General features: G+C 39.2%; 1 protein-coding gene across 1 annotated transcript in view; it reads left to right on the forward strand.

The window, feature by feature from the left end:
* The window catches only part of DPF3 (double PHD fingers 3), a 250,009-nt gene extending 227,977 nt beyond the window's left edge, over window positions 1-22,032 (forward strand). Inside the window, exons 9-12 of the mRNA XM_081315578.1 lie at window positions 5,268-5,380; window positions 7,899-7,980; window positions 9,910-10,250; window positions 11,107-22,032. Coding sequence (XP_081171704.1) covers window positions 5,268-5,380; window positions 7,899-7,980; window positions 9,910-9,980 — 266 coding nt within the window. The 3' untranslated portion in view covers window positions 9,981-10,250; window positions 11,107-22,032. The remainder of the gene's footprint in view (window positions 1-5,267; window positions 5,381-7,898; window positions 7,981-9,909; window positions 10,251-11,106) is intronic.
* Window positions 22,033-22,281: the final 249 nt, after the last annotated feature.

Genomic DNA, 22,281 nt, shown 5'->3' on the forward strand with positions numbered 1-22,281 from the left:
GTCACTAAGCGAACTGTTGTAAGTCAAGGACTACCTGTACTTCATCACTTTTTTCCTTTTTTGGTCATCAAGGTTTTGACACCTTGCTAGGCAACTGGTGGTACTCGGATGTTGCCATATCCTAAAAGTGGTACAAGGGTGAAAAGGTTGAAAAGCCCTGGTCTAAGGCAGAGGTCTTCAAACTCGGCCCTTTTATGACTCATGGACTTCAACTCCCAGAATTCCTCAGCCAGTGTGCCTGGCTGAGGAATTCTGGGAGTTGAAGTCCATGAGTCATAAAAGGGCCGAGTTTGAAGACCCCTGGTCTAAGGCATCAATGTAGCAAGAGCAAGCAGATGTCAAAACAAAACTATGTATGGACATTTAATAGGATGTGACATTCATTGGCTTCCATACAGAACCGTAAAATAATTCCACAAATGCCCCTTAATAGTATAACATATTCAATAGCTTTTTTCCCCCAAAGATGCTTGTTCTTTCCATACTTAGATTACTTTTACTGTTAAAGTTAAAAGGTACACTAGTGATAGAGAAAGTAGCAAACTACTTCCTTACTGCTTTCCAATATAGGTATATGTAGAGCAGACATGTCAAATTGCGACGTCACGTGATGTCGCGCAACGTATTGGGACGGTTTTGCCATTGCCGGCAATGGGGTGGGCGCGGCTTCCACATGACGCATCTGGCCCGCAGGCCGGCAGTTTGACACCCCTGATGTAGAGAAATGTCCCTGATGTCATCAAGAATCAAACTCAACTATAGGGAGACTTACTATTCCCATTGTTATTTTGTTAGGGGAGAACTGATACTCTGGATCTATCTACTATATGCCACTGCTGGTTATGTTGGCTGGGAATTATGGGAGTTGATAAGAAGAACCACAGAGGGGAACTTTAAATTCTTGTTCTTAGGGTGCCTTATTGTTACAGGGTATTTGCTACTGGAAATGGAAACAGGGAGCATATGGCTAATAATATTTTGTTGGAAAGTGATCCTGGGGATTGCCCTTTATCCAATCCTGGCTAGTAACCGGGTTTATGTGCTTTATATTGAAAACACACTTAAAAAGGACTGTGTCTACATTCACTAACAAACTATGCCTATAGTGTTGTGAATGCTATCTGATCAGTTTAGATTTCTTTGTACTGTGGAAATTGGGTTAATTGATTAAACCAAAATTAAAGTAAACACAGCTAAATGTGTTAGCTATCTACAGCTGAGAGAAACTATTGATTTTTCACATAAAGGTAGCTTCAAAGCAAAGAGGATTTCTTTTCCCCAAGAAACAAATCTGTGAGATAATCTTGGTGGTCTAAGCAATTATGATTGGCCCAAAATCACTCAGGAGAGCTTCTGTGGTTACAAAATGTCAGTCATTTGAGATTTAGCAAATCAGGAAACAGACCTCAGAATAATTTATTCAAGATCATCTCTGTGGCTTCCAGTACCAGGAGACTAGAACCTCATTATTTCCAAACACTAAATCACTTCACCATGTTCAAATTTTGGTTCAGATTTGTGTTTCATTTCTTAGATTAGAAAGGTTAGTAGCTGTTTGCTGGCTAGTTAGCAGAAAATTATAGCCCAGAAAGGATTTCTTTGAGTTAACAAATATCATTTTCCAGCTAACAATTCAAAACTATTTAATTTTTAGTCATATCACTTTAATTACATCAGTCCACATTCCATGATCTCATAATCCCTAGCATGACTTATTTATTGGATTACTATCTCATTTTTCCGGAGCAGAAGGTGGTATTGTTAACTCTCTCCCTTCCAATTTATTTCTACAACCACCATCTTCTGGAGTGGGTTGGGCTCAGAAAGAACAAATGTTTCTTATTCTAGCACTTGAATCACTAATTGGCTCATAATATGTAAACAGCAAAAATACATTGCCAAACTCACACAGTCATTTGTCACTCTTCACTGCATGTTGTTTTAAGAATTTGTTTGAATACTTGAAGCTCCTCCTTTCTTGCTCGCCTTACCAGGGGTGTCAAACTGCCGGCCCGCGGGCTGGTTTCACCATACCAAAGCCGTGCCCACCCCATTGCCGGCAATGCAAAAAGAGTCGTGATAGGTCACGACATGTCACATGACGTGGCAAGTTTGACACCCGTGCCTTAGACTGTTCTAAATATTGAACACCAGGTGTAGATTTTTGCCCCAGTGTCTTGTCCATTTTTGACTGGCACAAATGCAGTGCTCCATCAGGGGAACTGCCTACAATTCATTGCATGTTTGCTTATGGTACTCTGGGATCCCCCTTGCTTTTGCCCCCCAAAAAAATCTACATGAGTGCATAAAAGTCATTACAAAGCAAAAATGCAGAAGGCAGTATGGTGTGGCAAGTGCTACAAGATAATCAGGCATTGTTCACTGTTGTATGAAATTTAGGACTACCGCCCATCATTGGATATCCCTGTGTAATTTCCCAATAGGGCTATAAGTCCAGAAAAGAAGGGAAAAAGAAAGAAAAGGCGCTGACTCCTGATTCCCTTTGGTGCAGTAAAATAAGATAGTAACATCAAACCCCAACCTTCTCCTTTACATAATAGTATAAACTATCCATTTCTATATCAACAAATGTATCTAATCAGTAAAACCCAAAATCAAAAGTTTCATTTTTTTCCACCTCAAGCACAAAGTCCAGAAGCGGTTTCCAAGTAGAAACAAAAATACTTATTTTTCTTTTCTTTTATCAAAATAGTCCATTTAGCCATCTCTGCTAACTCCATCAACTTTTGCAGCCATTCGTCCATTGTGGGGATCAAAGTGTCCTTCCGTTTTTGTGCAAAAACTAATCTTGCTGCCATCAACATATACAACATCAAAGTTCCAATTTTTTCCCCAAGTCTTTTTCCATTAAACTCAAAAGAAAAGTTTCTGGTTTTATCTTTGTATTCACTTAAGAATCTTTTGTATTAAAATATGAATCCTACTCCAATATTTCTTTGCTTTATCACATCTCCACCACAAATAATAATAAGTCCCTTCTTTACCTTTGCATTTCCAACATTCATTTGAAGTACTTTTATACTTTTGGAGGAGCTCTGTCCCTGGTACCCACAAGCAATAGAACCAAGTACTTTTATACATTCTTTTTTTTTTATTAAAAAGTTTTACAAAAACAAAGTTTTACAATATATCCCCAAATCCCCCCACCCCAAACCCGCCCACTTCCCCCCCCCACTTCCCAGATCTAAATACAGGATTATAATTACAATAATCATATTCTAAATAAAAATTATGTCTAAATAAAAATTATGTCTAAATAAAAATTATACTCTGGTTTCTCTTCAGATCGTATAAATCTTTCGCCTTTTACATTCTTGATAACTTATCTGGTGTTAAATACCAATGATACATCATCTTATAAAAACATTTTTTCAAATTGTAATTTGGTGTGAATTTTAAACCTTTTGTCCACATATTCTCCCATTGTTCAAGCTTTATATTATAGTCAAAGTTCCTTGCTCACTGAATCATACGTTTTACACATTCACTTTCCAAATTCAAATTCAAAAACGTTTTATAAACCTTAGCAATAATATGTTCATCACTACCACACAGTAGGATTTTCAATTCATTTTTAACAAAGTCAAACCCATAACTCTTTTTGTCTAATTTAAATCTTTCTTTCAATTTTAAATGCATAAACCAATGCCAGACCTGTCCTTCTGCTTCTAGCTCTTTCTTAGGTTTGAGGATAGGATCACCAAGATTAAATGTTATTATTTTACTAAAGGTCCACCAGTCCGGCTTCACCACCATTATTTTTTAAAAAAAGCTTCCTGAGGGGACATCCAAAGAGGCATCTTCATACAAAACCTTGTTTTATATTTATTCCAGACTCTTAGAATGGCACATCTAACAAAGTGGTTGTTAAAATCAACATTTACTTTCCTACTTTCCCTTCTTTTCTGCACTCTTCCCTTCCCCTACCTTTCCTACTATTTGTTTTTGTATTTTTTTTATTTTATACTATAAACAAATATAAAAAGAGCAATGAAAAGGGCTATGAGTCAAGGTATGGGTGAAAAAGGTCTTCAACCTCTCAATTATAAGTGAAACAATTCTGACTAACAGCAGCTTTGGGAATTGGCTATTTGGAGCAGGATTACAGTATGAAGATTTATGGCCTCTGGGCTGAGGCCACTGCTCAGATGCCCGTTTTTCCTTTTACAATTGTTTTTAGAAGAAAAACAAATAGAAAATATAAATGATGGATTTTTCTACTTAAGGTTCTTTCTGGCCTGCAGATTTTCCGCTTTTCTATAATCCCTTTTTCTAAGCTATGTGATCAGAAGAACTGTTTCCTTATTGTTTTCCTGTTATAAAGAAAGAGCGCTGAACTTACCTTATGTTTGCTTGTTTGTATTACCCCTCTTCCAGAACTCCCCATTGCTGGTCCCGCTATAGTAGTCTTGATGTTTGGCAAAACCATCCACACGCATGTAGGGAAGGTCTAGAGAAGGGGTAGGCAACCTTGGCTCTTTTATGACTTGTGGACTTCAACTCCCAGAATTCCTGAGCCAGCATGGCTAAGCATGGAAACCTCTCCCTTTCCCCTCAGCATGGCTGGCTCAGGAATTCTGGGAGTTGAAGTCCACGAGTCATTAAAGAGCCAAGGTTGCCTACCCCTGGTCTAGAGTCTCAGCAGTAGCTGTCCTTCCCCTATTGCTAGCTCTCCTACTTCTCTTCCTTTTATAAATTGTTTTGGATTGGTGGGGGGATTTTTTTTTTGGTTGATCCTGAAAGCTTAGTTGTGCAGTTCAATTTCTGTGCAGGCTAACCTTAGTAGTGCAGAGCTCTTAAAAATATAAGTTTGCCCTTTGTCCTTATGATGTATGAATTTGTACTGTAGTTATGTTTCAACCAGTTCAAGTAAATATTCAATAAAAAAAACCCTCTCCCTCCAAATCCTTCATTTATAAAGGAAGAGGAAAAGCCGATTCTTTCTTCCTTCAACTCAGTTATCTTGTTTGTTTGTTTTTAATTAAAAGGAAAACAACCACAAAGTTTTTAAGAGCTCTGAATAAAATTGCTTTGCCAATGGGGCAGTGGGAAGGAATGACTTGATTTTCTTGTGCCCGGCAGCAAAAGGGTTAATGCTTGCTTTCCTCTTTGATATTCATTAGTTTGGAACCCATGTTGTGATTGGTCCATGTCCATGTCTGTTTTGTTCCTGAACTGTATGACTTTGATTCAAAGAATTATTCAAAATACAGCCTACTAAGCATAGGTGTTTTCTATTCCTCCAGGTCACCCAACGTGCTTGCAGTTCACAGCAAATATGACAGAGGCTGTCAAAACCTATCAGTGGCAATGCATCGAATGCAAATCCTGTAGCCTTTGTGGGACTTCTGAGAATGATGTAAGCTTGTCTTTGTTATCAATATATATATATATATATAATCCCATTTATATCCCGCCCTTCTCCGAAGACTCAGGGTGGCTTACAATCTAAAGCACAAAGAGCCTTGGTGGAGCAGTGGGCTAATGCCTCCTTAAGTAACACCAGCTGCCTGCAATTAGTGCAGGTTCGAGTCCCACCAGGCTCAAGGTTGACTCAGCCTTCCATCCTTCCGAGGTAGGTAAAATGAGGACCCAGATTGTTGGGGGCAATTAAGCTGACTTTGTAATAATGCCGCTTGGGGGGGCGAAAGCCCTAATAAGCAGGCATATACATAGAATGAAGGCTACTGCTAAGCTTGTAAGCCACCCTGAGTCTTCGGAGAAGGGCGGGATATAAATGAAATAAAAATAAAAATAAAATAAAAAAATCAATGAATTAGCCATTTGTAATAATGAGTTGCAAACTAATGTACAGGATCTCCAGGGTTCGTTCATTGAGCTCAAGACATACAACCAGCAGAAGAGAGCCCTTTTTCTAAATTCTACATGCATCCCCAGTTATACCTGCCCATCTTTTTTTCTTCTGCCCCTTTCAAAATTGCTTCCTAGTTCTCACTTGGGATTACTTAAGGGTACAAAATGATAACCTGTCTGTTTTGTGGCAATACGCAGTCCGGTCCATGTAGACTAAATTTTAGCAGCTAAGAAAACAATTCATCTTTTAAGAGCAATACTTCCTTTCCCAGAAGGACTCTGCTGGTTCAAATGATATGACTCAAAGGCCTTTATTAGATATTGTTTGCCCCAGTCATGCCAATTTTAGTACAGAGCTTGCAATAAGCTGAACAAATTTGAAGAGGTGCTGTTCCATCAATATATCAAGAGCAAAAGTCTCAATCGTATTCAGAGGTTGTCTCTTTTCAAATCTTGCAAATGTCTATCTAATGGGAACTGCATCTAGTCAGTTCTGGAGCTTAGGGCTGTGATGGATGCCAATCGATGGTAGGCTATTATAAAATGATGGTGACCTTTGCTCCGGAGTGTATTGGATTTGAACAGTGATGACCCATAGAATATAAAGTAAAAGAAGGACCTTTAGATAAACTGCAATTTTGATGCATTATCTAAAAGAAACTTTTCCTAATTGACATGTATATGTAGCTCTGGGTGTCCTACGTAGCATTAAGTACATGAAGAGATGGAAGAAATAATCTCTCAGCAAGGGGTGAGATATCATCAATATGCCAGTGATATCCAGTTGTATATCTTTACTTTGGGCTGAGCAGCAAATGCTGCAGAGGTCCCTGGAGGCAGTCTGACTCTAGATGGGAAAACTAGGATCTGGCCTAATCCCAACAAGCTGGAGTGACTGTGGATTCCAGAGATAGTCCATCATTATTTCTAGAAGAGGTTGCACTCTCCCAGACAGAGTTGATGTGCAATTTAAAGGTCCCAGCAAACTACAACAATGGTCAAAATGGCCTTTGCATAATTATATATGTGTGCCAGCCATGATACTTCATGGAATAGGAAGCTTGCTTTATTCAGAGCACCTCTTGAAGAGCATTTGGAAGTTGGTTCTACAAACAGAAGTCTGTGCAGTTACAGTATGTGCAAACCAAATTTTGCTTGTATAAAAATACCATTAAGGAAGCTGTATTAGCTGCCGGTTAGTTGGGTGCTATTCAAGGTTTTACAGTTGTCAACTGTAAAACACTGTGTGACTCAGGATTTGAGTTGAATCTGCCATCTGGTGAGATCAGAGAGGGAAAACTCCCCACCAAGGAAATGTCATTTGCCATCACCTCTTCTGGATGGTCCAGAGTATTCCTTCTTCGGAATAGCCTCCCCTTGGATATTTATTCCACCCACTTCTTATTCAGACTTGTTCAGAAAATGAATCTCTTCTGGAAGGCATTTGAGAATGATAAGGAAGATCTTAACATCTCCATGGCACAGGAATATTCTGTAACATTTCCTCCCTAATTCCTACTTGCACTGTTGTTGGCTACTCAGATTCAGATTAACCTCTCTAAATGAGGTGGTTTTTGTATTTATTTCAAATGCATATTGCAATGTGCAAGTTAGTTAGATTGCAAGAACATGACAATGTAGGACAAAATGAGTGTTTGTAGGAAGTAGCCTCTATCCATAGTTACTGATGCGGAATGGGACAACTCACCACAGTCAACTGGCCACAGCCAACTGGTCAGTTCACCACGGCCAATTCGCCATGGCCACTTGCTATAGCCAAATAAAAATGATTTTAATTTTTATCATTCATATTTCATTTTCTCTCTCCTTTGGCATCCTTTCTTTCACAATTCTGTTCCACTATTTCTTCAATATTAGTGTAGCTCTTGTCCAGTGGTGAGTTGGCCATGATGAGTTGTTGTAGACCTTTACTGATGTGCTCTTTGGTTCCTTATCATTACACATTATCTTTTTAGTACAACAATGGGCAGGATTATATATTTTTAGCTGGATTGAATAACGGCTATGTTTTTTTTCTTTTTTTCTCAACAATTCTGGATCAGGACCAGTTGCTCTTCTGTGATGACTGTGACCGTGGTTACCATATGTATTGCTTAAATCCACCAGTCTCTGAACCCCCAGAAGGTATGGCTGCTTGGACTATCTATACCAATCATTTTAAGGATAAGCTTAAGCTAGCACATCAGAAACAATAGCAGAATCAATATCATTTAAATATTCATGTACATGTTTTAGCATCATTGTTCCTTTCACATAATGCTGAAGCAGATTTTTGAAAGCCACAGGGAAAGCGTCCTATGTGGAATTGTCTTCCTATATCATACTTCCTATATGAAATTATAGTCAAAGTAGCTGAAACAATGCAAATCATAGCAAAAAAGCTGCTTAAAGCAGTTCCTGCTTTTTCCCCAAGATTCTGTCTTGTTCATTTCATAGCAACAAATCTAAGGATGTCCTTAGGTCACATTTAGCTATAGTTTCCATCCAGATGTTGAAATGATCAATACTGAATGATCAATGTTAATACTGAAATACTATCAGCGAACAAAACAATAATAAGCTAATGGAAATCCAGTGCCACTATAGTGTTCAGAAGACACTTCTTTCTCTTCTTCACTATAATTATCGTTGATTGGAAAGGTTACCTTGATTAGAGAAAACAAATCTAATACGTTACTGGCCTGTTCAGTAAAAGTTAGGGCAATAATTCTCTGAAGCGTGTGATGAGACAGATAAGCGGACCTTGGGGAAATCAGTTGATTAAATCATGAAATTCTCCTATGGGTCCAATATCTCCACCCATAATGAGTGGAGGCTGCCTGCCAAATCTATGAAAGATTTTCCTCCTCCTAACAGCCTTTACTGGTTTGAGTGGGTAATTCTAGTGCAGGGGTAGGCAACCTCGGCTCTTTTATGACTCATGGACTTCAACTCCCAGAATTCCTGAGTCAGCTATGCTGACTCAGGAATTCTGGGAGTTGAAGTCCATGAGTCATAAAAGAACCGAGGTTGCCTACCCCTGTTCTAGTGGATCCTTTGCATAGAGTGAGGTGATTATTTATTGAGTCCTCAATATACAGATGCAGTGGTCTGTAGTGTTCCTTCAATTGTTGTTCTGCTCATGGACAGAACTGTGAATCTTTTTGCACAATCCAAATTATGTAGTCATACATATTTTAAAAATATTTTTTTTGTGAGAACTTGGGAATGAGGTGACTATTTTTCCTTCTTGGAAGGAAAATGGAAGATTATCCTATTTATTATGTCCTTTTATTATGATAAACAATAACACTTAAGCTTGGAAAGGCAAGTCGAGTTGTCTAAACCAAAGCAGCAATGAAACTTGGCAAAATTTCTTAGAAGGCAAGTGAGAAGAACTGAAGTCCTGGCCCTCCCTTAGCTTGTCCCTTCATTTCAGGAAGCCTCTTTCTCTAGGCATTTTTGTGTTCTTGGTTAGTTCCATTCTACTTGCAGAGGAAGGGATGAGGAGAATTCATATTTGATGAGGATTACTAGGAACCGAGTCTCTTTTAAAACTGAAATGGATATGAGTTTAACCCATCATGGGTACCTTGCTGTTGGTTTAAAGGCAGTGAAGGTATTCTAGCTCACAAGCTGTTAGACTGCTATGTAGACCCTGCAGTTAATGAAAACAGAAGGACATACTATAAGGCAGGGGTCTTCAAACTTGGCGCTTTTATGACTTGTGGACTTCAACTCCCAGAATTCCTCAGCCAGGCAGGCTGGCATATAAAAAACACCTATAGGAACCTCCCTAAAAATACTTGTGCAGCTTCTGATGCTCTTCAAAATAATTTATCTCTTGACAGGAGTTGCCTACATCACAGGGCAAGATGAACTAACCTTGGCTGATCCCTAAAAGCTAACAGAGCCAAGTCTGGCTAGTACTTGGTTGGAAAGTAAAATAACAAACAAAGCTACTCATATTCTTCAAACTGCACAGAAACTGAATCAGGCATGTTTATCTGCAGACTTGGATATCATTTAGAATGTCTTTTCAACATCTAAACTTTTCCATATCTTTATTTATAGGAAGCTGGAGTTGTCACTTGTGTCAAGAACTACTCCAAGAGAGAGCATCAGCTTTCTGCTACCAGCCCTAGATGAGAATAAAGGATTGGGCTTATTCTTGAATCTGTAGCACCAGCACACCATGATCATCCATCACATAGGCTATGTGTAACCATAAACACACTCTTGCCCTCATGAAAGGATGAACCCTCAAAGAAGCACCCATAGCATTTGCTTCTCCAGGGTTACATTTCACCAAGAATTGACCTCCTGGGTTCTACTAGAAGGAGCACACCTTTGAGGCAAGGGGGAGGATTCTATGTTCCAAACGAATCATTTTCCCCTGCAGTGCATGATTGCAGGTCTGTTGTAATAGATTCATATGTGTTATGATTATAGCATAAAGGGGAGCTGTTGTAACTGTTGGTATTTAGACATTTAAATTGTGTGGCTGGTGATTTTGTTTTGATTCATCTTCTCTTTCCTTCAGATAAATCAGTATTTGCCATCCCCCAAACAGTCATGTCCCCAGCCTGGCCTCTTGGAGATTGGTTAAAACTGCAGCTTTCAGAATTCCTAACTAACACAGGCAGCAGCTGAAAACAATGGGAGTTAGATTCCCAACTTATCTGGAGAACTTTAGATTAGTTTTAGAGTGCTTGGTGATTGTTTGTGATCTTGGGCTGTAGTGGGATACTAAACCTTACTTATCAGAAAAGGTTCTAATGGGAAATTGCTGTTTATAAGTAGATAGGTCAGATAATTGTATCTGGCTGTTTTACAGCTCCATAATAAAACCAAAATAACTATTCATAAGGAACCATGTACACAATATCTACCTTGAAACTTCTTCATTGCCCTAATAATATAGAGATAAAACGGTGATATGACTTCATTACTTTAATGCAAGGGTCTTCAAACTTGGCCCTTTTATGACTTGTGGACTTCAACTCCCAGAATTCCTCAGCGTGGCTGGCTGAGGAATTCTGGGAGTTGAAGTCCACAAGTCATAAAAGGGCCAAGTTTGAAGACCCCTGCTTTCCTGCATCCCACAACTAGTCTAGATTCCCTGACATAGCACATCCAGTCTTTTGCTCTGCCTAGGTAAATGACAGGCCAGTGAAGGAGTTCCAGACTCTTAGCAAAAAGCAAAGCTATCCAAATTTGCTTGAGAACATTATATCTTTCTTTACAATGGCTGTCTTCTCTTTCTTTAAGGGTGAAAACTTTAAAGAAAAATTCCTGGTGTCGTAACTGGGATTAGAGTAGCCACAGACAAAAGATCATCTCCTCACCTTCTCCTTTCCTGCTCCACCCTCAGAGGTGCAATCAAGAAGCCTCCTTTTGTGCAGAGTCACTCCAGGCTCTTGTCTCTGGCAACAGAAGATTGGCAGCTATGTCAGCCCTCATTTCCATATTTGGGTGACATAGCTGACTTGGGGTCATTAGTTTAATCAAAAATAAATCCAGGTCTGACTTGGGTTTCAACTGATTCTCTCTAAAGGCAGCAGTTACTGTTTTATTTTTACTTTGCAGCGTATGCAGATCTTTTCTCCTTCCTTTCATTTCCCCCCAATAATCTTATTAAAGGTTTGAATAAAACAATAAATGATGGTGGAGGCTAAGGGAAGGAAAGAAAAGAATTACAAGAAAAATAAACGTATAAAGAGATAAAAAATCCCACCCCCTTTGTAGCAAATGTAAACAATTCCCTAATCTCGTTACTTCTCTTAGCTAACAACTATAAAACTCTTCGTCTCATAACCCCTTTCTCAACAACAGGCAAATCAAATAAGTGACATCTTCTTTGATCCAGTTAATAGCAAAAGATCCATACAGAACTCTAAGATTTTAACATTAATTAACAGATATAAAACTGAACACTCCACATCTTATTTCTTAACTGGATGAAAATTCCATTTAATTTAAGGCATGAAATGCTCTCAATATTCTATTGCAAACATTTTTAAAACACCAAATTTAAACATGACAAAAAGAAAATCCCCTTTAGAAAATAGAAGTCCCAATACAAAATATTCCAAATAACATTTTCCTTATCTCCAGCCTGTAGGCACATCTATTATTTCACAAGAATATAATAATCCCAATATCCTAATAGAGCCAAAAAAATTAGATATAGCAAAAAGAAATAATTTCTCCTTTTTTAAAAAAAGAAATTCTCCAAACTTCCTTACTTCAACTAAAGAAAAAGAACTAAATGTAAAACCAATTTAAATACTGTAAAATTATAATTACATAAAATAAGTCTTTGGGAAGAAGCTTTTACATAATATCCACCTTAGGCAAATGCAATACAACTTCACTAATCCAGTAAGAATCACCCTGTGTAACAATGTAACCTATTTATCCCTGATAGAATAAGTCAATTTTATAATTTTTTATTTTAATTTATATAAGACAGTGTTTCTCTGCAATCCATCCAGGTGGTTGTTTATCCTTACTCAAATTTCTTTAGTGCCTTAAACAGTCTCTCTTATAAATCCAACAAAGGAAAATTATTCCATTGTATCCTGGTATTCTCATTTTTATTTCTTTTTTATTTTTAGTAGCTCATCCAGTATATTTGGTGATAGATTTTTCTTCAAAGAGTCCATATTCTCTTCAAGTAAAGTTCTGTGGTATCTTTAATAACAGAATGTTCTCTAGGAGACACAGCAGAGCTTTCATTTCTTGGTGCAGATCCCTACACAGTTCTTCAAATATGTCTGTAAATGCCATTATAAATTGATTGTCTTATACCTACAAAACTAAAAAAAAATCTTTCTTTTCCATTTATACACAAGGGAAATACCTGAACTTAGTGTCCTCAAAAGGCTCCAATTTGCAGTTGTAGCAAAATGGTGACCTCACCTATCTCCTGGTCCTCTCCCGCCCTCCAAGATTACTGTCTCTTCAGGAGGAAGAGGAATGACCACAAGGAAAAACAGTTTGGGCAACCTCATGTCATTTGCTTTGGTCCAGAGAAGATTGAGATTTGGCTACCTTGTACAAAGCTGCAATCATCAACTCTACTTGTCTGCAGCACTGTCAGCCATTTTCTCCTGGAAATCTTGATCTTCTCCTCTTTTCAGATGAGCATGCTATGCAACTGAGATCTGATAATTTGAGGATGCCAAAATTATGACTGGATTCAAACATGCTAAACCATAGTTTGTTAAATCATGCATTACTGAATGAATCATGACGGCTACATTACCCAAACCAAAACCAAACCAATCAGATTACTTCTTAGCATAATGCATAAAGTCAATAATTCTTTCTAATTATACATTCCTTGGAAGAGTTGCTCATATGGGGAACTACCAGAGGACTGGAAAAGAGCTGATGTAGTTCCCATCTTCAAAAAAGGGAAAAAATGGATCCAGGAAATTACAGACCTATCAGCCTGACCTCAATACCTGGGAAGATTCTGGAAAAGATAAACAATAAGTCAGTGAGCACCTAGAGGCAAACAAAGTCATTACTAAAAGCCAACATGGGTTTGTCAAAAACAGATCATGCCAGACAAATCTTATTGCATTCTTTGACCAAGTGACAAAATTAGTGGATCAGAGGAATGCTGTGGATATAATTTACTTGGACTTCAGTAAGGCATTTGATAAAGTAGATCACAAACTACTACTTGATAAGATAGAAAAATGTGGGTTAGACAACATCACCACCAGTTGGATTCGTAGCTGGCTGACTGGCCATACTCAGTGTGTGGTCCTCAATGGAACTGCATCTACATGGAAGGAAGTGTGTAGTGGGGTGCCCCAGGGTTCTGTTCTGGGCCCAGCGCTCTTCAACATCTTCATCAACAATTTGGATGAGGGGATAGATGGGGAACTCATCAAATTTGCAGACGACACCAAGCTGACAGGAATAGCCAATACTCCAGAAGACAGGCTTAAGATACAGGAGGATCTGGACAGACTTGAACACTGGGCGCTATCTAACAAAATGAAATTCAATGGTGAAAAAAGTAAGATTCTACATTTAGGCAAGAAAAACCAAATGTACAGGTATAGTATAGGGGGTACCTTGCTCAATAGTAGTAACTGTGAGAGGGATCTTGGAGTCCTAGTGGACAATCACTTAAATATGAGCCAGCAATATGCGGCAGCTGCCAAAAAAGCCAACACAGTGCTAGGCTGCATTAACAGAGGGATAGAATCAAGATCATGGGAAGTATTAATACCACTTTACAATGCCTTGGTAAGGCCACACTTGGAATACTACATCCAGTTTTGGTCACCATGATGTAAAAAAGATGTTGAGACTCTGGAAAGAGCACAGAGAAGAGCCACAAAGATGATTAGAGGTCTGGAGGCTAAAACATATAGGGAACGGTTGCTGGAATTGGGTATGTGTAGTTTAATGAAGAGAAGGGCGAGAGGTGACATGATAGCAGTGTTCCAATATCTCAGGGGCTGCCACATAGAAGAGGGAGCCAAGCTATTCTCCAAAGCACCTGAAAGCAGGACAAGAAGCAATGGATGGAAACTAATCAAGGACAGTAACAACCTAGAACTAAGGAGAAACTTCCTGACAGTTAGAACAATTAATCAGTGGAACAACTTGCCTCCAGAAGCTGTGAATGCTCCAACACAGGAAGTTTTTAAGAAGAGACTGGACAGCCATTTGTCTGAAATGGTATAGGGTTTCCTGCCTGAGCAGGGGGTTAGACTAGATGGCCTCCAAGGTCCCTTCCAACTTTACTATTATGAAATTATGAAATACAGTGCTCAATAAGTTTGGATTTCAGGTTCAAACTGATTGTGACAATGTTATTAAATGTAGGAATCATTTAGGGAAAAAATCATTTAGGGAAAAAGTGTAGAAATTGTTAACAAAGGAAAGTGTGTTGCAGCAGTAGTGAGTGTAAAATCTTGTCCTTCTTTGGTCCATCTCTTCAGACTTTTTATCTCCAGCTGACCTCTGATAGTAATAAAGCCTCTTGGATGGTAGAAATGTATGTAGGAGAATGCTTTGAAGAGCTGATCGGGAAAAAATGGAGATCGTTGACATCACCCCATGCTTTACATGGAATCTTGACAAAGCACAATATTTTGACCCAAAGTACATTATCTGCTTCAGGCCTGATGTTAATTCTTTAAAGGAGAGCATGGGATGTGCTGAACACATGTATCCTGTGTAATACAATTATGTTACAGATTGAGTCATATTGAATTAGATCATGTAATAGTCTTACCTGCCCTGACTTGCAATTTTTCAGGATTCAATACATTTTTTTCCAGTTTTATATGGAATGACAAAGATTGAATATGAGACTGTTACACCAAGCAGCAGGCCTTCCAGTACAAACAGCCAGTGATTTTATTGGGCAAATTAAGCCCACACTTCTTCTATAAACCAGGAATGAACAATGCTTCACCTGCAGTGCTCTTCAGTTGTTGCAGAGGTTGTTCCCTCCACCCCCAGCTCTGTTGTTTAGGCTTAACATGAGATTTTAAGGTGCAATCCAAAATGCTTCTAATTGGCATGAAGCATATTGGCTTCAGTGAATGGGATTTTTGTCCCTACAGCCATATTTTGTGACTTGTTATACTGCTACCACACTTAAAGGAGTCTCCATTGTAAAATACAAGGACAACTAACATCCTTTTGGTAAAGCTAGCACTTATAGAAATCACACCCACTCTGATTCACACACAGTACCATAAAGTGGTTGGTTTGGTTTTGGCTTGATATAATGTCATATACAAAACTATTATAGCTTAATGTTAGTTGAGAATGTGCCATGTCATAATGGTTTGTTCAACAAATTGTAGTAAGTTTGGAACTAAATTAAGTCCCCCCCCTCACACACACAGTGCTGCATAAATTATTTACTTGAGGTTGAAATGTCCCTTGTGATGTACATGACTGAGCAAGGATCTGAGAGAGCCCCCCATGACCATTTTGCTTTTCATTTTCTGTGCTTGCATAGTAGATAAAAAAGGGGGAGGGGTACAGACACCTGACCCCGTCGATAATGGTTCCAACTCCAAAAAAGATTGCTATATGATTGAGGAAATCATTCAACATTATATGATACACAAATGTAGGTTAACCACATGTTGAGTCAGGCTGAAACTGAAATCATAAAAAAGAATGGCTAGTTATAGCAGAAAGTATTGATAGTAATTCCAGCCTATAAAATACATTTTGAATGTGCAATAATTCCCCCACTTCAGAAATGAGGATACATTCCATCTAAGGTTAAACACCTTTATATGATGCTGATTTCAGTTGTAAATTTTCCCTGGGAAACTAAATTTTGCAGTTTCACTCTGAGTATGTTTATAAAATGACAAGATTGTTTCAAAATTATGACTTGTGTTGGATGATAAGATCACGTGTTGTTATACGTACTCTGTCTCTGAAAGCTGCTTGAGTCTTTAGTAGAAGCACAGCAAGCAGAACACATAAATTACTCTTATCTATTAAAAGCCCAAGCACAGTTAGCGTGCCAAAATTAGGGCTGTGATACTCCATATACACTCACGCGTGAGCTCCATTGATTTTAATAGGACTGCAGTCAATTCAAGCCAGAATATGAAGTGCTTAGACTATGAACAGTGTTATTAGCTCTTAGACCAGCATTTCAAAATTACAATGCTACGGTGCATTGTCAATATATCACAATGGTCTTGTGTAAGCTGGTTATACAAGGTCAAAGCCATTTGCAAAACTGAATGTCTATTCATTTTTTGCATTAGCATTCTAAGTCCTGAGACAAAGTCTTTCACAAACAAACACAGATTTGGGGATTAAAATGTTTGCATTTGTTTAACCAACCTTGCTGGACTTGGATTTAAACTGCTGCTTCTACATAGGAAAAAGCTCTGCTTCACAAGAATTGGTTCTTAGATTTAAGATATTTTGAGGGAGGTGCAGTTATAGATATTTCATGGTAAATATGCAGTGCTTTTTCAAGGTAAGCAAATCCTGTAGGTCAGTCTAATCAAATTAATGGGGTTGGTTTTCTTCTGTGTTCTGGGTGAGAGCAGGATCATAAATTGAACTGCTTTATTTAGTGAATTAATTACTAATAATGACTTCAAAGCCAATCATCAAATTATTTTTCAGGACAGCCACCAACCTAAACATCTGAACGTGCAATGGTGGTGGTGGTGGCACAAAACATACACACCCATGTCCATGCACACAGACACCCCAGTCCTTCCAGAGAAACTGATCCAGGATAGAAAAGATAAGTATAGTTAAAATGCATGTTTAAGGCGCTCCTCCCTCCTGTAGTTTATCAGTGAAATGACCAATGTTTAAATTAGTAAAAGTGTTGCTTCTAACCAAGGTCATTACAAAATTACATTCGCATATGAAAAAAGAGCAATTGGAGAAAATCTGGCATCCCAGAGAGATGCAAGATGCAATTACGGTGGTATTCATAGAATTTATTATTTAGAAAAGGTCTTTGACTTAGAGCCTCTGTGTGTTATTTGTGCCAGGGAGAAGGGGAGAGATTGGCAACTGGCAGGGTCATTTTCATCTCGATTCTTCTCTTCCAACAAAAAGAGAAAATGTCAAAATCCCCTCTGGTGAATAAGTAATTTAAAACAAGCCATATGAAATCTCACCTTGCCAGTTCTCACAGCTGAGAAAGAGACGCAGCGGCCCAGCTTACTAAAAAAAAAACGGCCTCTATAACAAGTGGCTCCTCTTTAATGGGTGAAAAACAAACGGCCGGATGAAAGACAGGCTATGTATACAGAGTGCTCTTTTCATATCGGATCTTGTAATGGCGATAGACAATGTTTGAGGAAATGCCCAGGCAGAGAAATAGAATAGCTCAGGCACAAACCAAGCTGTAAGCTGACTCCTGCAGCATGCTGTTTTCTATTTCTGAGATGAAGCACCTGCGATGGGAGCTTCTTGGCTCTGACCAGCTCAGGCAAGCAAATCTGTTCAATTTCCCATTCTGTAGTGACCTTCAGTTACAGAATGGATGTGCTTACGGTGCGTAAGAAAGGGGCCTGGAATTAATCCAGCAAGGCAGATAGGTGGTGTGCACGCGTGCATGTACGTGCGCCTGCATGCCCGTGTTGTTTCTTTGCATCTCCCAGCTGATTCCAAAGCTTAGGACTTAACAGCTGCAGTTCTCTGGCAGAATTAATTCCTTCCGAGCCTTCGCTTCCCCCCCACCCCCTTGTTTCATTCAGGCCTTCTTAAGACGAAGTGTGAAGGTGCCTGGCAACAACAATTTCCTCTATGGATTTGGGCAACTCACGACCATTTTTCCCCCCTTCCAGAGGTAACAGCTCAGGCAAAAGTCAGAATACTCTCTCTTTTCAGAAGAAAAGGCTCGCTTTCTATGTGCAATCAAGCCAGGTCTTGCATTTCAAAATTTGAGTAGCTGATTCAAACCCCTGAAAAAGCAGCAAGTCTCAGAGGTGTGCCTGACTGAGAAATCAAAGGCTAAACTTTAAGCAATTAGCACGGTTAATGTTTACTCTGAGATAGTGCAGCTGCGTGAGACTCATTAAAATATTCTCCAAGGAGGGGTGGGGGGGGGGAAGGCAGAGATTAAGGTACCTACTTTCTTTCCTGTGAAAAATGCCCACCTGATGTAATGGCAGATGCATGTCCTTAAATATCATGAATGGCAAAGCATGGAAAATATACATATTTTATCCCATGGCTGGCAAGTGGCAGTGTGTCAGGAATGACAGCTTGTGGAATAACAGGTGCCTAATAAAAAGTGGATACATTCTTTAAAATTTGTATTTCTGTAATCAGGAGCTCACAAATTCAATACAATGCTATACAAGCAAGAGAAAGGAAAAAAAAATATTGCAGGAGATCAACCCTCCTGTCCCTGGGCCTTAGGTAGAAAATACATTTTTGATTGATCCAGGATAAAATCCTTAAATCAAAGATCCTATAGCACCTTTTTCATCTTAGCTCACCTCTATCTTTAAGGTGATGGCACAATAATGAACTACTTTATGCCAAGTGTTGATGCCCAGTGACAGTTCTTTAGTACTCATGCCCAGCCATCAAGAGAAAATGGAGCCAGGAGAGACTTCAATGGACATCGTCATACAGAGCATTGCCTTATACAAAGCAGATCATTAGCTTTTCTAGCACAGTAATGGTATTGCAGTAGGCATCAGATCTGTCATGTTTGAGACAAGGGTCCTATTTTGGAGGTGCCAGAAATTGAACTGGGAAATTTCCTCATGACAGCCATGGGCTTTATCCCTGAACTACAACATGAAGGACCCACTGTTCTCATTCCAGACAGCTTGTTCAGAAGGACACCATGATCGATGCTGCTTAAAGCATCTCAAGGTTCTGGAAGACATAGCAAGGTTGTAGACCTCTATCTTTCTCCTGGCATTTTGGTGATTGATTGAAATGTTTCCCAGTAACTGTATCCAGGAGAGACGGAGGTAGCATGGCAACCATCTGAAAACCTATTCCAAGAAAAGGTATTGCATGCTCATTAGAAAGAAGTTCATTTTATACTGCACAGACATTTGGAAGGCCTGCATGAGGATTCATTTTGGTGCAAAATCCCCTTATAATCTCACACAGCAGCATCTGAAGTCAGTTTAGGGTCTGGAAGTCAGCTTCATCCCAATCCCATATGCCAAAGGGAAAAGTAGAAGTGTTATGTTCATACTATTAGGTATATGACTCTGGACCGGGTTTGGAGAAAATTGGACGCGCTCACTCTCTGTTCATATGCTTCCCCTGCCTGTTGCTTTACTTCAGACATTAGCCAAATAGCGTGACTCTCAGCTTCTGTATCAAAAGATATCAAAAGAAAATAAAATTTCAAGTCTGCAGCAAAGAGGCACAGGAATAGTTTTTACATTATTATTTCCTCTGTCTCCTTCATTTGTTAAGTCAGACATGTCAAACTCGCGACGTCATGTGACATCACGCAATGTATCGGGACAGTTTTGCCATTGCCGGCAATGGGGTGGGGGGCCCGGCAGTTTGACACCCCTGTATTAAGTGAAGGAAGATGTGCTTCCTTCACTGGATCCATTAAAAGAAATCTTTTAATCTAGAACCTAGCTGTACAAGTAGTCCTCGATTTACGACCAGAATTGAGCCCAAAATTTCTGTTGCTGAGAGAGAGATTTTTTAAAGTGAATTTTGCCCCATTTTACAACCTTTATTGCCACATTTGTTAAATGAATCATGGCAGTTGTTAAGTTAGGAACATGGTTGTTAAGTGACTCTGGCTTCCTCATTGACTTTGCTTGTCAGGAGGTTGCAAAAAGTGATCACATGACCCCACGACACTGTAACCAGGGGTAAGCAATCATGCTGGCTCAGGAATTCTGGAAGTTGAAGTCCACGAGTCATAAAAGAGCCAAGGTTGTCTACCCCTGATTGTAACCATCATGAAGCAGCTGCCAAGCTTCCGGATTTTGTTCATGGGACCATAAACCGCCTGCTGCAACAGTCTTAAATGTGAAAAACGGTCATAAGTCACTTTTTTTAGTGCCATTTTAGCTTTGAACAGCCACCAAATGAACTGTAGGGTGAGGACTACATGCGTGTTGTGTGTCTCTCTGTGTGTGTGTATATATATACATACATACATATATATATAAACACACACACACACACATACATACACATATCCATATATATATACTGTATATGTATTTATGTATGTATGTATGCATGCATATGTATAAGCTCACATTTGAAAAGTCCCTGCAGTTTTCCTAGCAAGGTTTCTCAGAATTTACCCTGGCCTTCTTCCTAGGACTGAGAATGAGACAGAGTGATGGGCTCGAGCAACAGCTGGTTTAGTGCCTAAGACAGGACTAGAACTTACAATTGCCCAATTTCTAATCTGATGCCTTAATCACTACACAAAACTGGCTCTCTTGTAAGTGTTTTAGTATGATTGAATTCTCTTAGTCCACTTATGAGCCTTAAGAACCAGAACAGAGCTAATGCTAATGTGATGCTGAGACCAGAATAACTTGTTGATCAAGTCAGATGAAACCATTTGTTTTTCAGGCTTTGTATCAGCCAATGAGACACCTACTTAATGCTACACATGGTGCCAGGAGAAAATCACACTTTGTAATCTTGAGGTCAATGATCTTGGTGGCCAAGCAGGAAATGTTATTTGAAACATCAAGTAAATTTTGAGTATTGGCTAATTTAGCAAGCTAAAATGGTAGCCGAGATTTATTTATTTATTTAGTTGCATTTGTATACCGCCCTTTCCCTGAGGACTCAGGGCGGTTTACAGGGAATTAAAAAATCCAACATACAAAAGTTAAAACCATATTAAAAATATTAAATTGACCCTGTACACAATTAAAACCCCAATTAAAAATTTCTCCTCAGCCTGGGCCCGAGAGCTCAAAGAGCCAGGTCTTCAGGCCCCGGCGGAATGATCGGAGGTCGGGGGCAGTTCTCAGCTCCACCGGCAGCTGGTTCCAGAGGGCAGGCGCTCCCACTGAGAAGGCCCTATCCCTGGGTGTCACCCGCCGGCAATCTCTCACCGGCGGAACCCTGAGCAGACCCTCCCTGTGGGAGTGCACTGGGCGAAGGGCGTTTGATGCCGGCAGCAGGTGTTCCCTCAAATAATGGGCAGCTTTACCCGCTTGGTATTCTGATCGCTGCTATCAAGATTTCAACATAGTTCAGAAAAGTCATGTTTTGGGTTCTTCATTTTTTATGAATCAAGGCCTTTGACCTTATTTTAGTTTGGTTGCAACTTAAAGAGATGCTAGAAGGTAGGCAGTTTCTCCTTAATTCTTTGTGAATAACTCAAAAGTGTGTATACTTGTGTTCCCCCATCTCTAGAACTGGTAATTATAAGCTGTTTTTGTCCCGTTTCCTTTGTCAGTTTTGTCTCTGCAGCTCCCTATTTTCACCAGCAACTAAGTTTCCTTTGATTGATGTAGCAGCTATTCCCCATTTTTCTCTAGTGCCTCTTTCCACTCCATATTTGGGATACACTATTTTCCCCCCCCCCCGTCTTTCTTTTCTATTTTTAAGTCAGTATAGTTATAATAAGTGTGCCAACCTACATACTAGGGTAGGCATGCTAACTAATATATTTTTTCTGCAATGTAAGTTATTGCTTTCCATGTGTGTTTGTGTAGCTACAATAAACTTGTGGAGCTCTCTGAATTTTAATCCTTGTCTGACTGCGTCATTTTCTATCACTTGTGAATGCTGGTGCTTTTTAACAATCCCCATAATTCTTTAATTTAAGAGAGACCTGAGTTAGTCATTGCTCAGATTAAAGATGGATATTCCTCCAATTTCAGCAATTAAATTTCCTACTGATACACTGCACCTCTGTGAGAAAATATTTTGGAAATCGTTCCTGATTGTGCAGAGTTTGGTGCTCTTTGAACCTGGTTGTTTGCTTGTAGA

This window comes from Vipera berus (assembly GCF_964194415.1).
Source record: "Vipera berus genome assembly, chromosome: 1".
In the NCBI taxonomy this organism is placed as follows: Eukaryota; Metazoa; Chordata; class Lepidosauria; order Squamata; family Viperidae; genus Vipera; species Vipera berus.